The 17947-nt window shown below is 35.6% G+C and overlaps 2 protein-coding genes across 2 annotated transcripts in view; both read left to right on the forward strand.

Annotated features, from left to right (window-relative positions):
• Window positions 1-2038, forward strand: part of LOTGIDRAFT_167018 (hypothetical protein) — a gene marked incomplete at both ends in the record, with an annotated part of 4800 nt that extends 2762 nt beyond the window's left edge. The window contains 2 exons of the mRNA XM_009064489.1: window positions 218-259; window positions 950-2038. Of these exons, the coding sequence (XP_009062737.1) occupies window positions 218-259; window positions 950-2038 (1131 nt within the window). The remainder of the gene's footprint in view (window positions 1-217; window positions 260-949) is intronic.
• A 1017-nt stretch (window positions 2039-3055) lies between these two features.
• LOTGIDRAFT_167019 (hypothetical protein) lies at window positions 3056-8352 on the forward strand (the record flags this gene model as incomplete). The annotated part of the gene is made up of 2 exons (XM_009064490.1): window positions 3056-3332; window positions 8291-8352. 2 exons carry the CDS (start codon window positions 3056-3058, stop codon window positions 8350-8352), a joined length of 339 nt encoding a protein of 112 aa, XP_009062738.1.
• Between the last annotated feature and the right edge of the window lie 9595 nt (window positions 8353-17947).

Genomic DNA, 17947 nt, shown 5'->3' on the forward strand with positions numbered 1-17947 from the left:
GNTTGTTGTACTTGGGGAGCATAATGCATGTTTCATAACATGTGTACTAGAAATTGGCAAAATTATTAATTCTTATACACATTGCACTGAGTTATTTAGTACCAATAGACTGCTTGCAACATTTTTTAGCACCGATGAATTTCCTAGCAAATCGATGCACTTTCTCTTTACACTCCAATATGTTTTATCAAAATTTTATTTTTTTGATTTATTTCAGAATGTTAGCTACATGGATAAAAAAATACCAGGTAATTATTCCGTGAGTTAATGGTCAGATACCAAATTTGGAAATGCAACCAAGACAGGTTAAATTTAATTTAATATGATGATTCATTGCTTATAACACAATAGAGACTACAGTTTTCAACTGTGATCATTTATATTGATGATATTTTAGACAAGTTCGGTGTTGACAATCTTTCGATGAACGGTTTTTGAGTTATTGCCCTTGACTTAGGAAAAACGCGTCAAAATTTGTTGGCGAACACAATTGAGACTACAGTTTTCAACTGATTTTAATGAAATTTGGTGTGATCATTTATATTGATGAGATCTTGGACAAGTTTGAACTCGATGATTTTTCGATGAGTTATTGCCCTTGACTTAGATAAAATGCTTCAAAATTTGTTCATGGACACAACTACAGATTTTATGTGATTTTTATGACGAATGAAATAAAATGAATAGAGAAAAATCTAGAGAATGTGTCCCTTATTTTATCTGGATGTTTGGACCAATTTTTTGAAATCGCTATACTTTTGGTTAGTGTATGAAACATGGTGTACGCATATTTAAGTAAAGTAAACTCCAAATTGCAGATAAATATGTGACCTACTTATTCTGAAGGTTTCAACTAACCAAAGCAATGACCTTAACCAAAAACTACTTGAAATTCAGATTAAGCAGGTAGATCAATAGCAAATTTTACACACAAAATTTTTTAATTCAGCATTTACTGTTCTCCGTCCTGCTGGTAGCTGGTTTGTCGTCTTCGACCATCATTTACATGTATTCAAATAATATTATGAATATGAATATTGGTATAACGTCTGATGTGAACACAGGTTTCAGTTATTCAAATGCCAACAGTTCAAAATATGTTATTTATATCTGTGATGGGAAGAACTTATGTGGAGGATATGGTGATAGACAAAAAGGAATTGTGGCTTCATATATTATATCTGTTATGTTGAACAGACAATTTGGTGTAATAATGAACGATTCGTGTGATATAAAACAAATGTTCAAACCGAATCAAATTAACTGGATAGTGGATAATAATAAAATAAAAAATAAAACTTCAAAGAGAATTGCGGCTCTAGATGGTTATTGCGACAAGTTGAGGAAATCCATGATAGAAATGGATCTAGATCAAGAATATAAAGAAGAAGTAATTTATTTTTCTTTAAATTTAGAATTCGTGTTTTATCTCCGACAAAACATAAGATATGAAAAACAGTTAAAGTGGTTGGAGCACCTGTCAATGTCAGAAATATATAATGTAGTATGGCACAAGCTTTTTAAGTTAAGGCCACACATTCAAGAAAAACTTGACCCTTTTTTAGATCTGAAAAAACAAGGACTAAAATTGATCAGTGCTCAGATACGACTTGGAAAAAATCCAACGATTCCACGTGACTCTAAAGTGGTAAATAGTTTAAACAATATGAATGTTTTATGGCAATTTTATAAAAAATATAATGACAGTTCTAAATATAGAATATTTATTAGTACTGATAGTGACACTGTTCGAGAAAAAGCCAGATCCATATTTCCAGACGTCTATTCTGATGTCCCAGGTAAAGTGTTCCATGTTGAAAGATCAAATAAAACTGATGTATGCAATGGTTGGCGTAAAGTGATACTAGATCAAGTAATTCTTAGTCTGTCTGATGTTTTAGTGATAAGTAATAGTGGATTTGGGAGAATAGCTGCATTTTTTCGACAAAATGAAAATGATTTATACTGTTTGAATCTAGATAAAATACGTCGTTGTACCACACAATCTGAGATATTTAATGGCAAATCTTATTGTTAAATATTACATTTTTCTATTAATTTGCTAGTTTACAATGAGGAAGAAAACAGATTCGTAAGAAAGATAATATTGCATTTTTGTTCAAGAGTTGTTTCTTAAATAATAAAAAAACCGTGATATTGTTAACAGTGTACATTGGTATTTCCGGGGTTATCTCGACATATGTTATAACGATTATCTTATTCGTGTTTTATCTCCGACAAAACAAAAAATATGAAAAACAGTTAAAGTGGTTGGAACACTTGTCAATGTCAGAAATATATAATGTAGTATGGCACAAGCTTTTTAAGTTAAGGCCACACATTCAAGAAAAACTTGACCCTTTTTAAGATCTGAAAAACAAGGACTAAAATCGATTATCATATCGAAAACCGGTTTGTATTATTTTCATAGTCTAACTCAGATCTTCATGGCCATTGTAATTAATGTAGTGTTCGTCAACCACTGAAACAACCACAGACCAGTAAGCCTATCATATCTTTGGGTTAACTAACAAGAGCGCAAATAGACCTTATAGACATGACAAGTAGACCAGACAGGGAGTACAAGTGGATATTGCACATGCGAGACCATTTTACTAAGTTTAGTTGGATTTACCCTCTAGTATCTACACATGCAGTTGGAGTGGCAGAGATACTTGTTCAGATTTTTTGTTTATTTGGATGTCCAAGACTGCTTCACTCTGGTAATGGACGAGAATTTGTGAACCAGGTTATTGGTGAACTGAAGAAGTTGTGGCCAGGGTTGGTGATTTTACAAGGTCGTCCAAGACACCCCCAGTCACAAAGATGTGTTGAGCGTGGAAATGGTGACATTCAGAAGAAACTAGGCAAGTGGTTACAAGAACATCCTGATCAAGGTTGGTCTCAGGGACTTCCGTTTGTTAACTATGCTATAAACACTTCCAACACCAGTACCACAAACAAGCCATCATATGCAGGAGTATTTGGGCAAGACCCGCGTACCGAGTTTTCCTTGTTAGAGCTCCTAGACGCTGAAGGTCTCACAGATGAAGATATGATACCATCAGAATACATTGAACCAGAGGTCTCTCAGGCAAGTGTAGCAGACCCAGAACCAGGTCCTTCAACGACACCAGCAGTTAAATGTAGACTAGAACAAGAACTTTGCCATCAAGGCAGTATTGTGGCCACAGGAATTGAGGTAAGGAACCAAGAAATTGTGCATGGTGTAGAAGTTACTGTTCATGAAAGGGTGTTCCAGATCATCAGTGACCATGATAAGCAGCATATTCCTGAGAGAGGCAACCCATTTGAAGAACCACTACAAAAAGGTCAGTTCACGCTGTGGTCTTTAGCAGAAGCCAACCCAATCTCACAGCCAAGTACTCCGCACAGCAAGGTCAGAAAATCGTTACTGGGAAATATTTGAAGTCCGCCAGCAAGTATCAATCCCGTTACAATGAAGCAGTATCTAAGTGTAAGCAGTATGAAGTTGGGGATGTTGTTGGAGTGCCCATTCATGAAGCAGACCGGATTAACACAGACGCTAGAGTTTTACCTTGCAAAGTTCGGAATACCAAGAAGAGTGGCATCACAACTTGTTATGAACTTTACTGTAGTTTTGGCATTCTGAAAGACACTTTCAGAGGTGAAAAGCTCATAAAAATTAGCAGCAGCAGTTTCCCAGACCTTGATAAAGCGGATCCAAGTGCATTAAAGCCAGTGACACTCATCCAAGCATCCAGGTTGTATAACAATTGGAAAACACAGACTGTATGTTCCTGCAAAGGCAGTTGTGTAACTAATCGTTGTCAGTGTAAACGTGCAGGACTTGCTTGCTCAACCAAATGTCATACTTTAACTGTTGGTGTGTGTCAAAACAGAGGGTGATGTGAACTATGTGGACTTTTGTATTGTAAAGTAATGTGCTAATATTGCTACTAAATGTAATTTACATTTACATTGTGGTCTTATATTGTGCTTATGAGCTATTATGTGCTTATATATTGTGATGTTAAGTTTTTATTTTATTTTCACACTAGGACAAAGTCAAATTTAAAATTGTCCTAGGACAGGCTCAAATTACAATTTGAGTTCACCCTAGGACAAAGTTTAATTTTAGTTTAGTTTGGAAACTCTAATTGGAGTTTGTACTAGGACAAAGTAAAATTGGACTTTGTCCTAGGGGAATTTTAAATTCTTCTGGATTTCAGTTTCTACCGTGACACATACATTAGAATTTTTCTAAAGCCTGTGGATTGGTTGACTTAAAATCTGGCCATTCGAGAGCCTTATCCAAAAACTTATTTCCTATTCTTTCATTGTCTCCATATCTGATCTCCAGCTCTTCTAATATCTTCTTCTGTGAATCTAGGTAGCTTAAACTAACGATGCCATTAGGTTCTCCTCCTGTATATTGGTCTAAGTGAGGTATTGTTTATGATCAAAGATCTCTCGATAGCGTGTCAATTCACCATTAAATGTTTCTACAACACATGCTGGTTTCTTCAAATTCAGCACAGTGGACTCAATCAATGTTTCAGCTGCTTAAGAGCCTCTGAAATGTACTTAAAGCCTCGGCCTTTGCTTCCAGTTCAATTCCTTTATGTTTAAGAAAATTTATGGAATGTTGTGATTCATTAGACATAAGATGACTGTTTATTGATCCTGACTTTATACTGTATGTGTCAGGTACTTGGATGGAGTGTCTTCTATCGTGTGGTCTTTGGTTACCATGATTAGAAGATGCCTGTCTACCATTTATTGTATGATGACTATTATGAATGAAGGGATGATTGATATGAATGCTAGAATAATTGCTGTGGTTTGATTGGGAGTGATGACTTAGACTACCATGGGCGGATTTATTATTATGACTGGAATGGATACTAGAATTAGGGCGATGGCTACCATAATGGGATTTATGTAAACCATTATCAGCCTCACTGTTTTTATCTTTGGTATGATGACTAATACTGCCATTGTCAGACTGTTGCCTAGTTTCATCACTTGCAAACCAATTTTCAATATTTTTTTATTTTATAAGTTTTAAAGTTATTGATATATACATCTTTGTCGTCAAAGTAATCATTAAAGTACGTTTGTTTATCCTTTTTGTCAAGGATTTGACAAAATTCGTCGTGCTGGTTGTGAAAATCTTCATATTTTGTCATCCATTCTGCATACCTCTCTTTGATGTTACTTTCTTGTTTTTGGGCTATTAACGGTTTTAACTTGTCTGATTGACTTTTAAGTTTTCAAACGAAGCGTTTAGTCTCTTTTCACAAACTTCTCTTTTGAGTATATCGGTAGGCCTACTGGTTGCCATTATCTATCTAATGCCTATCAGTTTCTATTGTCTATGAATACTTCGTCAATGAAATATAGCGACCACAAACTATATTGGTTGTAAATATATATGTCTTTATTTTAATTCTAAAATGTCTTAATATCAATCTATCTAACGGCATAATAACAGTCGCTAATTGCTGTCAATGCATAAGAACATCTCTAACCACTACTAATACCACTCCTCAAAAAATCAATACATGATGACCATGAAAATTTTGAACTAGTCAAATTGAAAGTAGACCACTACCGGATATAAACACCCAGTTGACTAGGACTAGCTTCGATCATTTGGCGCTACTTCACTTATGTACCTCTTTATGATCTCAATGTTTTATCCACTAAAATACGACAGGATGATGATCTAGACCCTATTCTGAGTATTCTCACCAGATTTCATCGCAATCGGATAATTTTTTCTGCTTTAAATCGACTTTGTTCGTAAAAATATCGCTCTCTTCATAGCAGATGTTCGAATGTCGATAAAATAGGAACTTCAATCGTTAACTGAAAGACGGCCAAGGGTAAACTTCCGAGACGATTCATAACAAAACAAACATACATAAGACTATTTCTGAGACATTTCGTACAGACATAATATAATGTCGCAGCGTGAAAATATATTAATTTTGATACTTCTTACGAATCGAATATTTGTTTCGAACAGTTTGGACGTTTCATAGCGTTTCTACAAAATTCCATGTATACTGTTAAGTACCTTACGTTACAAGTAACCGATATATGAGGCCCAAACATATCGGAACTGTTTCATTTATTAATACTGTGACCCACAAACATAGAAAATGTCTCTCGAGGACTATATCGTGTATAAATTGCTCACAATATTCGATGTCTAAGGGTTACATTACTAAAAGATGAAACAATTCTAATCATCACTTCCGGTAGAGGTATAATACTGAAGTGGGTGAAATTTGGCTTATATGCACGATATAGCGATATGTTTGAAGGCCTGTTGTTGGACACGTGGGTCACTGAGCTAACTCATAGTCCCTGGGAGTCATTGTCGATGTCTAAGGGTTACATTACTAAAAGATGAAACAATTATAATCATCACTTCCGGTAGAGGTATAATACTGAAGTGGGTGAAATATGCACGATATAGCAATATTTTTGAAGGCCTGTTGTTGGACATGTGGGTCACTGAGCTGACTCACAGGCCCTAGGAGTCATTGTCGATGTCTATGGGTTACATTACTAAAAGTTAAAGTTAAAACAATTCCAATCATCACTTCCGGTAGAGTTGTATAAAACTGAAGTGAGTGAAATTTGGCTTATGTACACGATATAGCGATAGGTTTGAAGGTCTGTTGCTGGAAATGTAGGTCACTGAGGTGACTCATAGTCAATGAGGCTCAATATCGATGTCTGAGATATACATTACTAAAAAATGAGGCAATTATGAACATCACTTCTGGTAGTGGTATTTTAGCGAAGTGTAAGCAATTTGGCTTTTATACACGATTTAGTCACATGTTTGGTTTGAACGCCCGCTGTTGGACATGTAGGTCAATCAGGTGACTTATAATCCCTGAGAGTCATTGGTAATGTCTGTGGGTTATAATGCCAAGAGTTGAAACAAGAGTGTGAGCAATTTATACACGATATATTCTGGTTTTGAAAGCCTGTTTCTGGCAATATGTGTCACTGGGATGGCTCATAGTCCTCGAGAGACATTCGCTATGTTTGTGGGTCGAAGTATTAATAAATGAAACAGTTCCGATCATCAAATTTGATTTGGGTATGATACTGAAGTGTGCTATGTTTGGGCCTCATATATCGGTTACTTGTAGCGTAAGGTACTTTACAGTATTCATGGAATTTTGTAGAAACGCTATGAAACGTCCAAACTGTTCGAAACAAATATTCGATCCGTAAGAAGTATCAAAAAAATTAATATTTGCACGCTGCGACATTATATTATGTCTGTACGAAACGTCTCAGAAATGGTCTTATGTATGTTTGTTTTGTTATGAATTGTCTCGGAAGTTTACCCTGGGCAGTCCTTCAGTTAACTTTTGAAGTTACCCTTTTATCGACATTCGAACATCTTCTATGAAGTGTGCAATATTTTTACCAACAAAAAAATCGTTTTAAAGCTGAAAAATTTATCCGATTGCGATGAAATTTGATGAGAATACTCAGAATAGGGTTTAGAACATCATCCTGTCGAATTTTAGTGGATAAAATATTGAGATCATAAAGAGGTACATAAGTGAAGTACCGTGTGATGGGAAAGGATTAAAACGGGGTTCCTTTTCATAAGAATATAAAAAAATTCGCTCCATAGATTTATTTCACAAAGTTCAGAAATCACGCTCATTCTCAATACACAATATTTAATACCCCTCTAGGAAAAATTAAGAATTACGTAAGCAGGCACAACTATCAAGACACAAATGGAAACAGGAGGGTCTAATAGGCCTACTTCAAGTGGAACATAAGAACGGCTCACAAAATGCAATTTCAGACATCAAATTCCAAGTCTAGACAAAAAATTAGTCATAAATGGGCATGCAAAAAAGGAAGGGAGAAAAGGCTTTCTAAAAATAGCATGGAATACATTAGCATAATATAATGCTTTACTAGAGTCGGCCCAAATATTGATTTACTGTTGAATACCTGAGTTACTTCCCCTATTGCTTAGCGACTGACTGAACACAAAGAAACTCATGGCGTGCATGTCATTTCACTAATGAATTATTAATAAACTTAAGTTTACCCAAATAAGAAGAAAGATATAGTTAATACGTAACATTATATAGAATAAAATAATAAATATTAGGATTGTAAATTTAAAAATGTCACTAATATTATCGATGACCGCAAAATATCCATAATAACTCCATGTTAAATTTTTTTTTTTAAATTTGGTCATACGGCATAGCTTGTGTTATTTATTTGAAATTATTTATTATTTTAGACACCACAGAATCAGACATGTTCTATATGAACAAAAATCTTTTCGGTAAAATAGAACTTTAGGTTACAAATACTTGCGCTTGGAAACGTTCTGTGCATCTTTTGAATAGGTGTCATAGGCCTATTGCTTTGAATGCTGTGGTTATTATAATATTATAATGATTAAGAATGTTACAATAGATCAGTTGAAATCAATGAAATACGTCCGACGATTCTTTATGACCCACAATACGGAGAATGGCGAATGTAACAGTCACACAACAGTCAAATATAGAATGTTTTTATTTATATAAAGTGGATATTTCTACCTTAAAATTAAAATTTAGAGAATAACCTTTACCTAGACAATATTTCCTGATTAAATCTTGTGACCGTTGTAAAACTGTTACGAGATTGTTTGTCTTTGTTTGAGAATATAAAATGTCTACAGGGATTTTTAGATAATTTCGATAACATATGTGAATATATCTTTATGGAAAACACCATAATTCAGGTAAGATTATTAACTTAGAATAAATTAACTAAAACGAAACCCCGAGCTTGTCATAATCATCAATTTCGAACAGAAATTGTTTAGAAAACGAATAGGTCTATTAATTGTAAAGATGGCTGTTTTTACAGCTATAAAGCCATACGGTATTGAACAAATTTATTTTATACATAGCCTATGGGAGGGGGGGGGGGGGGTTACCTGATTACAGAATTTTTCATCGGGAATACAAAGTTAACCTGTGAATGGTCTTTAAGGTGAAATGAGAATTCAATTCACAGAAAGCACGGGCCTAGGTCCGAAGCAAAGACTATTCATTTACAAGTGCTTGTTAGCTTTGTAATGTTTTGTTAGTTTTAACAATGATGACATTTTTTTGGTGATAACGATCACTTTGTATAAATGTTCTTGTACCCGCTGGGCCTATGTGAAAAATAAAAAAGGGGATACGTAAAAGTATATACGAAAAATTACCATAGTCCTATTTATTTTTGCTATATATTATATCATGTATTTTCTGAAAACAGAAACTATCAACAGAAAATATATGATATAATATATAGAAAAAAATAAATATAAATATAAGGCCAAGAAAATACATTAGAATATTTGTCCAAGAGTTACTGTGGGTGTCATAGCATAATCAGGGCCCAGAAGTAGCATCAGTGCTTTTAGACTCAGCATGGGTGTCGGTGTTGTCTTGTGGTGTTATCGCTCTCATTGTAGTTTACTTACTATTGTAGTGGTTAGTAAGTTTTGAGTATTCAAATGTCCCAAACTGCTATCTAAAGCAGATAATAAATTAGATGCAAAATTATAGTTAGATAGTGGCGCCTTTTATTGTTCTGTTAGGGCGTCTACACAAAGCTGGGTGGACTTGTGATACAGTTTTCTCATGGTCAGATCTGTCAAGCATTGGAAGCTTTCATGCCGTTTATCTTTGCCAATAAAATTGTAAAATATGCTTGATGGCTTTTCATCAACCTTATAGAAATCTATGGATCCCAGTGTCCCGAGAATGTGTTCAAAATGACTGTCATTGGAGCTCTATCTGGAGAAGGGAATTTGGCCGATAAAAAATTGTGACATTTGTTAATAACTGAGATCCGCCATTTTGTATATGTCAGAAATAGATAATAAATTTGACATTGCTTTGAAACAATTGACATTGTCGCCTTGATTATGTTACACCTCTCTGCACCAAGAAGGTGAAAACAGAGAAGTGTGAGTAGTAAAACAACCAGATTAGCCAACGCGATGACTGACACACAGAGAATGAGAAATAATGACAACACTGGGTAACTCAGTTAAGCCTAAAGTTCAGCTTTAAAGACGGTACAACGGTGGACCTCAGGATTATACGATGCAGCACACCTAAGCCTGGTAGACACTTCTGGAGAGCACAAGGAAAGGGTTCATATACTTGCACTATAGCATGGTGCAACTGGAACCAACACCCCTTTCTACAGCTCTGTTAACAACAGATAAACAATGTCGTACTACCTTCTACAGGATCATCTGTGGGAGGAGAGAAACAAAACTTAGGTATTTCATAGGCTTTATCAACATTGAGGAGCACATGGAAGAGAACTTCCTGTCATAAGAGTCTACAAACTAATATACAACGGACATCAACTTGTGTAAACTTATATTACATGAGAGAACAATGCAAAGGCGCAATGAATAAGGGTTGCCTATTACCACGTGGAGTGGCCTACCGCACCGGGCCATCCAATGTGTGTGATACTAATAGAAAATACAAGATTTTCAGAGGCAAAGGCCTAAAACACTGACATAGTGTAGTAAACCTATGTCTTATAGATTGACAGCAACATAATTGGCCTTTTATAGCAAAATAATACCTGTGGGAGGAGAGAAACAAAACTTAGGTATTTCATAGGCTTTATCAACATTGAGGAGCACATGGAAGAGAACTTCATGTCATAAGAGTGACTTGCCCTTGCACACAGGCATTAGTCACCTTTTGAAACACAGGCACTTGTAACTTTTACTAAACAGAGTTACCTCCCTTCAACCACTTAACTAGAAAATGGTACCCCCTTGTATCTACTGTTACAATTACATGATTTATTTTTTTGGGGGGTAGAAAACAAATTCTCTGGTAACTTGATTTCTAAGGCCTCAATCCTCACAACTGCAGAAACATCACTGTTTGCACTTGTCCTTGCCATGAAAAGCTGATCACAACCAGGGGAACAAGGTGGCCAGGGCAATACTTCGACGTTGGTATTGTTCAGATAGCCTTGAACAATTCTGGCAGTATGAGGCCTTGCGTTGTCTTGTTGTAACATTAATCCTCTTGGCCGTTGTTGAATAAAAGGCGCTACAACAGGTCTCAACACTTCATCAATATATCGCTGGGCATTCAGATTCCCTCAGATGATAACCAGCCGTGTTGTAATCTGGCCACAAATGCCACCCCATACCATGACGCCTCCACCTCAAAACGGGTGAACTTCTGTGATGCAGTTTGGCGCCAGTCGCTCTCCCCTTCGTCGAAAAACTCGAACCCTGCCATCGTTCCTGAACAGACAGAACCGACTTTCATCTGTAAAGAACACTCTAGCCCAGTGACGTTGCTGCCACCATTGAGAAGCCCCCATATTTAACATACCGATCGCTCTATTGCGCTTGCGTAAGTCTTGGCATACTTTTGGTGGTTTTTCCCTTACTGAATGCCTGTTCTGTCCAACTTCGATATTTATGCCGAAATCGTGCACGTGCATTTGGACCAATATCGCGATTTGCACGTTTTTATGCATGCACGATTTCGATAATCTGCGTTGTGGTTATGATTAGTTGCATTTAGGCAAATGTTTGCTGTTGGGGTTCAAACCTGTACCAGCTTTTTTGCTTTTTTTACAACGATTTTTGAAGTGAAAACTTTCTTTTGCCTGTCAGTTTAGTTGAAACTAGCTGTTCCGGTTCAATTGGCGGTTGTTACTATTAAGTTCTTGTGGTTAGAATACATACATTTTAAGATTTACATCTTTTAAATATTTCTTTTCAATCTAGGCCAAAAACAGCTTATTTATTCATTAACTTCAGAATTAAACCAACAACATTAAAGTTAGTAGATTAATAAAAGTCAAATCATGTACATCGTATTATACCAGATTTCATCTAAACAAATAAGGAAACAGGTCGTTCAGATAAGACTGGAATTCCATAAGACTCGAGAGTGATAAATACCAAAGTTTTGCGGCAATTTAAAAAAAAACAAAAAACATAATGACAGTTATAAATATAGAATATTAATTATAACAATGTTCGAGAAAAGTCTAGAAGTAGAACCATATTTCCAGACGCTTATTCTGATCTCAGGTCAGGTAAAGAGAAAAATGATAGTTGGCGTAAAGTAATACCAGATCAATAGTAATTCTTAGACTGCCGCATGTTTTAGTGATAGCTGCATTTTTTTCGACAAAGTAAAATATGATTTATGCTGTTTTTATCACGATAAAAGACAATTAAAACGGTTACCAGGCAACGGCACTCCCTTGTTGCAAATGCTACACATGATTCAATATCCGGTGCGCAATAGGGTTCACTAACAATACTATAAATTATAAGCGAATCGATTTTATGTACGAATGAGAAATCAATTTATTCGTTGTATCGATTTTTGGGTCTGGACACTTCGAATATACCCTTTTGTCCTTTGTGAATGAATGATCTATTTTCATGATTTAAAACATTTTTAGGACTATATCAAAATTTCCAATTCCTGAAACTCCTACAGCATCATGTATATTCATCATCAAATTGGACATTTTAGCGCCCCGATCTTCAAATCATGGGCCCCAGGGCCTGTCTAGGGTTGCATTTGTCCAAAACACATTTGTGGGGTCGTATAATACAGTGCAGTATGATCTATGGCCTTAGATTCTTGAATATCACGATTTATTCCCAGAGCGTTCCTCGAAACTAGAATTTAATCAAGAGAAAAGAAAGAATTGATTGCGAGAATCATTCAGTAAAGTATTCTCAAAGTAGAATTATAGTTTAGACTAGAGTATAGTATCAGCATCCTATATATAAAAAAAAATCCTTTATCAAATAGTAAATGTTTGCCTGAGGCGTTTTATCGATTTTTTGGAGTTATATTCTATGCAATCCCTGAAATGTGGCCCACTTTTAAAGAAGAAAACTTGTTTTACTATTGTAGCATTGTTATGTGTGTCTTTACGCATCACTTCACTTGCTTTTGATCAATATCAAAGTCATTTCTCACTGAGCATTACTGTGGCTTCTGACCAATATTTGTAGATTCACAAACGTAATCATCTTCGGATTGAAATTAACTGAATTTGATTGAAACGCGTGTTTACAATAACATAAATCAAAATGGCACAAAACACGTAGAAACATGTTCTCTGATATAGACTTAAAAGAAAAAGGATGACACAAGAAACAGAAAGTTGACGTGATGAAGTGTTTGAAATAAGCATCAAAGTATCATAAAACAAAGCCAGACCTAAAACGAAGCAGAAAGCAAAAAATAAAACTGTGAACAGCTCGGAGAGTGGCAACAAGACCTTTTGATACTTCTAGCCTTTTTTAAGTCTGCAATTAGTGCACAAGAAATTGAACTCTAAGGTATCTGGTAAATAAATTAAGTATACCATTACACTGGTAGTCGCGATAAAATATACTCTTCTGCACAAGCACAAGAAAGAATTCGGGTGAGGTATACTATCATTCACTATAAACCTCAATATCGTCTTGATTTGGCATAACGTTTATTTTATGGGTAACTTTAAATGGTCGTTATAATTTGTATTGGCCATAAAATCTCCAAAAATGAAACTTTTGCTTTTATATGTGCTAGCTGTGTGTATGCGACACCAATTTCATAATGACATAGATTCACCCGAGGGAAATTTAAAGAAATAATCTTATGACATTGAAAACAACCTTCCATATGTGCCTTATTGGCAATTTAAGTTTATAACCTTGTATCAATAATATGTGGGCTAATTCCCATTTAAACTAATATTTCTCCCATTAGTACAACTGTCTCGATCAACGAGAATTGCGTCTTATTTTCTTTCCCGTTTGGGCTACTGATCTGGATAAACAAAACGAGAAGCAGATACTTTTACATTTCATGTACAGTCTTTATTGTAACGTAATGGCTTCGTTAAGATTGGTAATATCTTAGTATATATGTTGCTTTTTGCGGATGATACTGTACTTTTTGCGAACACAGTAACTGCCCTCCAAGTATTGTTAGATTAATCTGTATTGTACCACCTGGAATCTTGAAATCAATGTGAACAAATCCAAGGTAATCATATTTCATAGAGGGGACATTTAATTAATAATTGTACATTCAATATCAATTCCAGTTACTGAATATATTTATCTAGGTTTATTGTTTTTCCAAAATGGAAAATATGTTCATGCTGTTAAACGAATTGCTTCGTAGAAAGGCCCTTGGTTCCCTTCTATCTTTGCTGAAATCCATCCACTTAAGTATTTCTAGCAAAATAATGTCTTCTGTTTCAATCATTGGTAGTTTCTGTGTTGTTATATGCCAGCGAAGTGTGGGGTTCTTTGGATGGTAAACCGTTGAAATATATACAAAATGATTTTATGTTATATTTTACATTTAGGTAAATCCACTCCATTGGTTGCTGCTTTAGGTGAACTCGGGATTTTTCCTTTTTATATATAGCGTAAGGTCCATATTGTTAAATTCTGGAATAAAGTCGTTCGCTCTGATAATTTTCTTATTTCTGGTATATACGAGATTTTGTGCAAGGATGACGCTAATGGCAAACGCAGCTGGGTATAAGATTACTTCTCAATGAAACTGGATTTTCATTTTTATTAGATGATCCACACTCCCTAAACGTATGTGAATTTAGAAAATGCGTAGAAGACCAATACACTCAGTTATGGTATTCTCAACTCAATTTATCTAGAAAATTGAATCTTACATGGATTCAAAATTAGACGATAAATCTAAATTTTTGATTTGTAAATTTCGCGTTGGAAAAATAAAACTACAAATTGAAATAGATAGATATAGTAAAATAAAATATTATGTTTATGCTGTAATTCTATTTTTCACTTTCTCTGGTGCTGTCCTCAATATATTGCATTACGTCGCAAGTACTTTCACCGTCGATTTTGGCCATTCCCATCATTGCAAAAGAATCCGCAGTTCCACTCTGAACTTCTAAGCTTAGGTAGATTCATTTTTGATGCATTCATGCTTAGAGGTTCAGCGTTGGAATGATCATTTATCTTTCAATTTCTATTTCTTTTGTGTCTTTCTATTTTATCATTATAATTTATTCGAATTATTAGACTTTGATTCTAAATAGGTTGCTTTTTTGTTCTTGTAAGACATATTTTGGGCTATAGCAATTATTTGCTGTGCTAAATAAAACAATACAATACAGTTAGAGTTCGATTATCCAAAACAGCTTCAACCTCACATAGAAGCGTGGAGAGATTCGTAATCTAAACGTATTAGTCTTTGATTTAAAAGAGAATACAAATTCTTTCTGGTACTTCTGACCAATCTCTCACAAACGCAACTAAAATGTGAGCTTGAAGGTGGATTGAACTTCCAATCTATTCCATGCTGTAAGAGTTCAATCTTCATTCCATCGTTGTATTTCTTCTCGCATTTCTTCTACCAGATTCGTACCATTGTCTGAGCGAATAACTCTACGAGCAATAAAGCGTCTAATAGCGTTTACACAAGAGTTAGTCGTTAGAGATGCTGCAACTTCTATACTAAAAATGTGAATGTTACACCATATACTTTTACATCCCTACGACGCTTCACTTCTATGGGTCCAAAAAAGTCCATACCGACAAGTGAAAAGGGGGCTTTACCAGTAGCTACTCTATCTAATGGCCATTTTTCATAACCTATGGCTTTGTTCTTTCTGCACATTTAGAAGTTTTCTTAACCAAAGAAGATGCTTCCAGAAACCAATACTTCTCCCTTGAACTCGATATTTCTGTGATCTTTCCTAAATGCCCTGTTTTTTTATGGATATCTAGCAACATCAATTTTGACACATGACAGGTTTTAGGTATAGTTTGGTTACAGTGTTTAGAGTTATATGGTATATTTGATCTCAACCTATCACCCACTCTTAATGTCTCTCAAAATAAAATAGGATCCAGCTTAAGTAAACTACTAGTCTTTCTTTCGGTTAAGTTCCTCGCTAAGATGAGAATTATGTACAAAGTTGATGATCTTAATCTCAGCTTGTTGAAGTGTGCTGGTTTTCATTTGAAAATCATCTCTGTTGACTATCTTTCTGTCTTTCTTCCGCTTTAGGTAATCAATGAATACGATGTACCACCCTGAAGCTCTCTACAATCTGTGCCAGCTGCAGTGATGATTGATGATTACATCTAAAGTTGTGAGTGGTCATTGTACGCTCATGGGTAGATGCTACAGGTTTCTTCAATTCAACATCATCCGATTGATTATCTGATTCAAGAAGTCGGGTCCATTCAACTGCCTTCCGACTTTTTTAGTTTCTATCATCTTTAAACTTGTTGAGGTATAATAAGCTGGGTTCCTTTTAGTATCTACAAATTTGTCTGTTCCATCGCGAATGGCCTCTATATGATTGAGTTCCAGTTCTGCCTATACCATGTCACCCAAGTAATCGGACCATAGAAAGTGCTCTTTCTACAGATAGAGTATCTATGTCAAAGTCAAGATCTTTTACAGCTTTGTCTTCGTCGGGGACTGAATCCAGGACAATTCTGCTGCTACTGATCCATTTCGATAGTTTAAATCCCCCTTTTCTACGAAGTGGCAGAGATCTTTAAACAAGCTTTACCAGATCCAGTTCTTCATCTAATCATCGACGAAGCAGTTTTTAAGTACCGTTTCATCAAAATGGGTGATGTTGTAGTAAGCTGTTCTTCTTAAAGCAAGGTTGACACAAGAATGAGATGATGCAACACCGAACAAATGCACAGTCAGTCTATGGATGCAATCCGATTCAGGTTTCAATCAGGGATATTCCACTATACTATTATTTTATCCTGTTTCTTTGCGTGATTAACATAACTGAGGTAGATACCAGACTCTTATTTGTATATCTCATCTTCTGGAACCATCTCTGTATACCCATCATCTAATATTTTTGGCATAAATGCTTCGTAATCTCCATGGAACTTTGGGTTTAGTTCCATCTTTCCTTGAAGAGACTTCAGTCGATTTTCAGCTTGATTAAAAATTTTGGAGAGTTGTACATTCTGGTCTTTAAATGGTAGCTTCATACTGTAGTGACCATTTTAAAATTTTAGTGAGCCTTCAACTTTTTGTAGGAACAGTTTGTCAAGTTGAGAATTTTCCCTTTTATCGTCTTTTATTCGCCCTGGAAAATCAAGACTAATGGATTGCCTTATCAGATTCTCCATCTGGTTGTGCTGTGTTATTTTCTCAGTCATCAATACTTCTACCCTGTTGACAATTGGTACTGCATTGGCTATTTCTCCACTTGGTGGTGGTGTTAGATGGTGTCAGCCGATGCTGATATCGCAAACTAGGTAGTTGTTGGTAGTCGTAGTAGTTGGTAGTTGGATTGGTTCAAATTGGATGATTCTGTGTTGTTGGTTTGGTTGTTGATTCTTCGTTAGATCTGGTCGGGTCGAATGTTTGGTTGTTGATTCTTCGTTAGATCTGGTGGGGTCGAATGACATGGCGGTGAAACTCGGCCCTGTATGGTGTAGCGTGGGTTACTCGATCTCCTTCATTCTTCCAAACTGATCTGATCATGGTATTTCTTGTTGATTGGTAGTCGAATGGGTAGCGAACACGGTTTTTTTTTCTCCACTTCTAACCAGATTCCAAATCAACCACCCAAGTCTTGAACTCACTGCATGAGGACTTCCCTATGGTCCAGTTCTGATATCCAATGGGGATAGGCATCAGGATCAGTATTTCTGGTATGCGAATATCGGCTCGAGTCGGTACGTGTTGATTGGTTACTGGTCTGACATCTTTCGAGTCTCTTTAGAGTCTAGACTACAAATTCGAATCCCTTCTACCTGGAAGGAGAACATAGTGTGTGGTTTCCCAATGATTTCTACAGTTATTCTTCTTCTCCTATCTTGACCACATATCTGTCTCATTAAACGTTGGTGGTTCAAAACAGA

Source organism: Lottia gigantea, assembly GCF_000327385.1.
Source record: "Lottia gigantea unplaced genomic scaffold LOTGIsca_63, whole genome shotgun sequence".
Taxonomy (NCBI): Eukaryota; Metazoa; Mollusca; class Gastropoda; family Lottiidae; genus Lottia; species Lottia gigantea.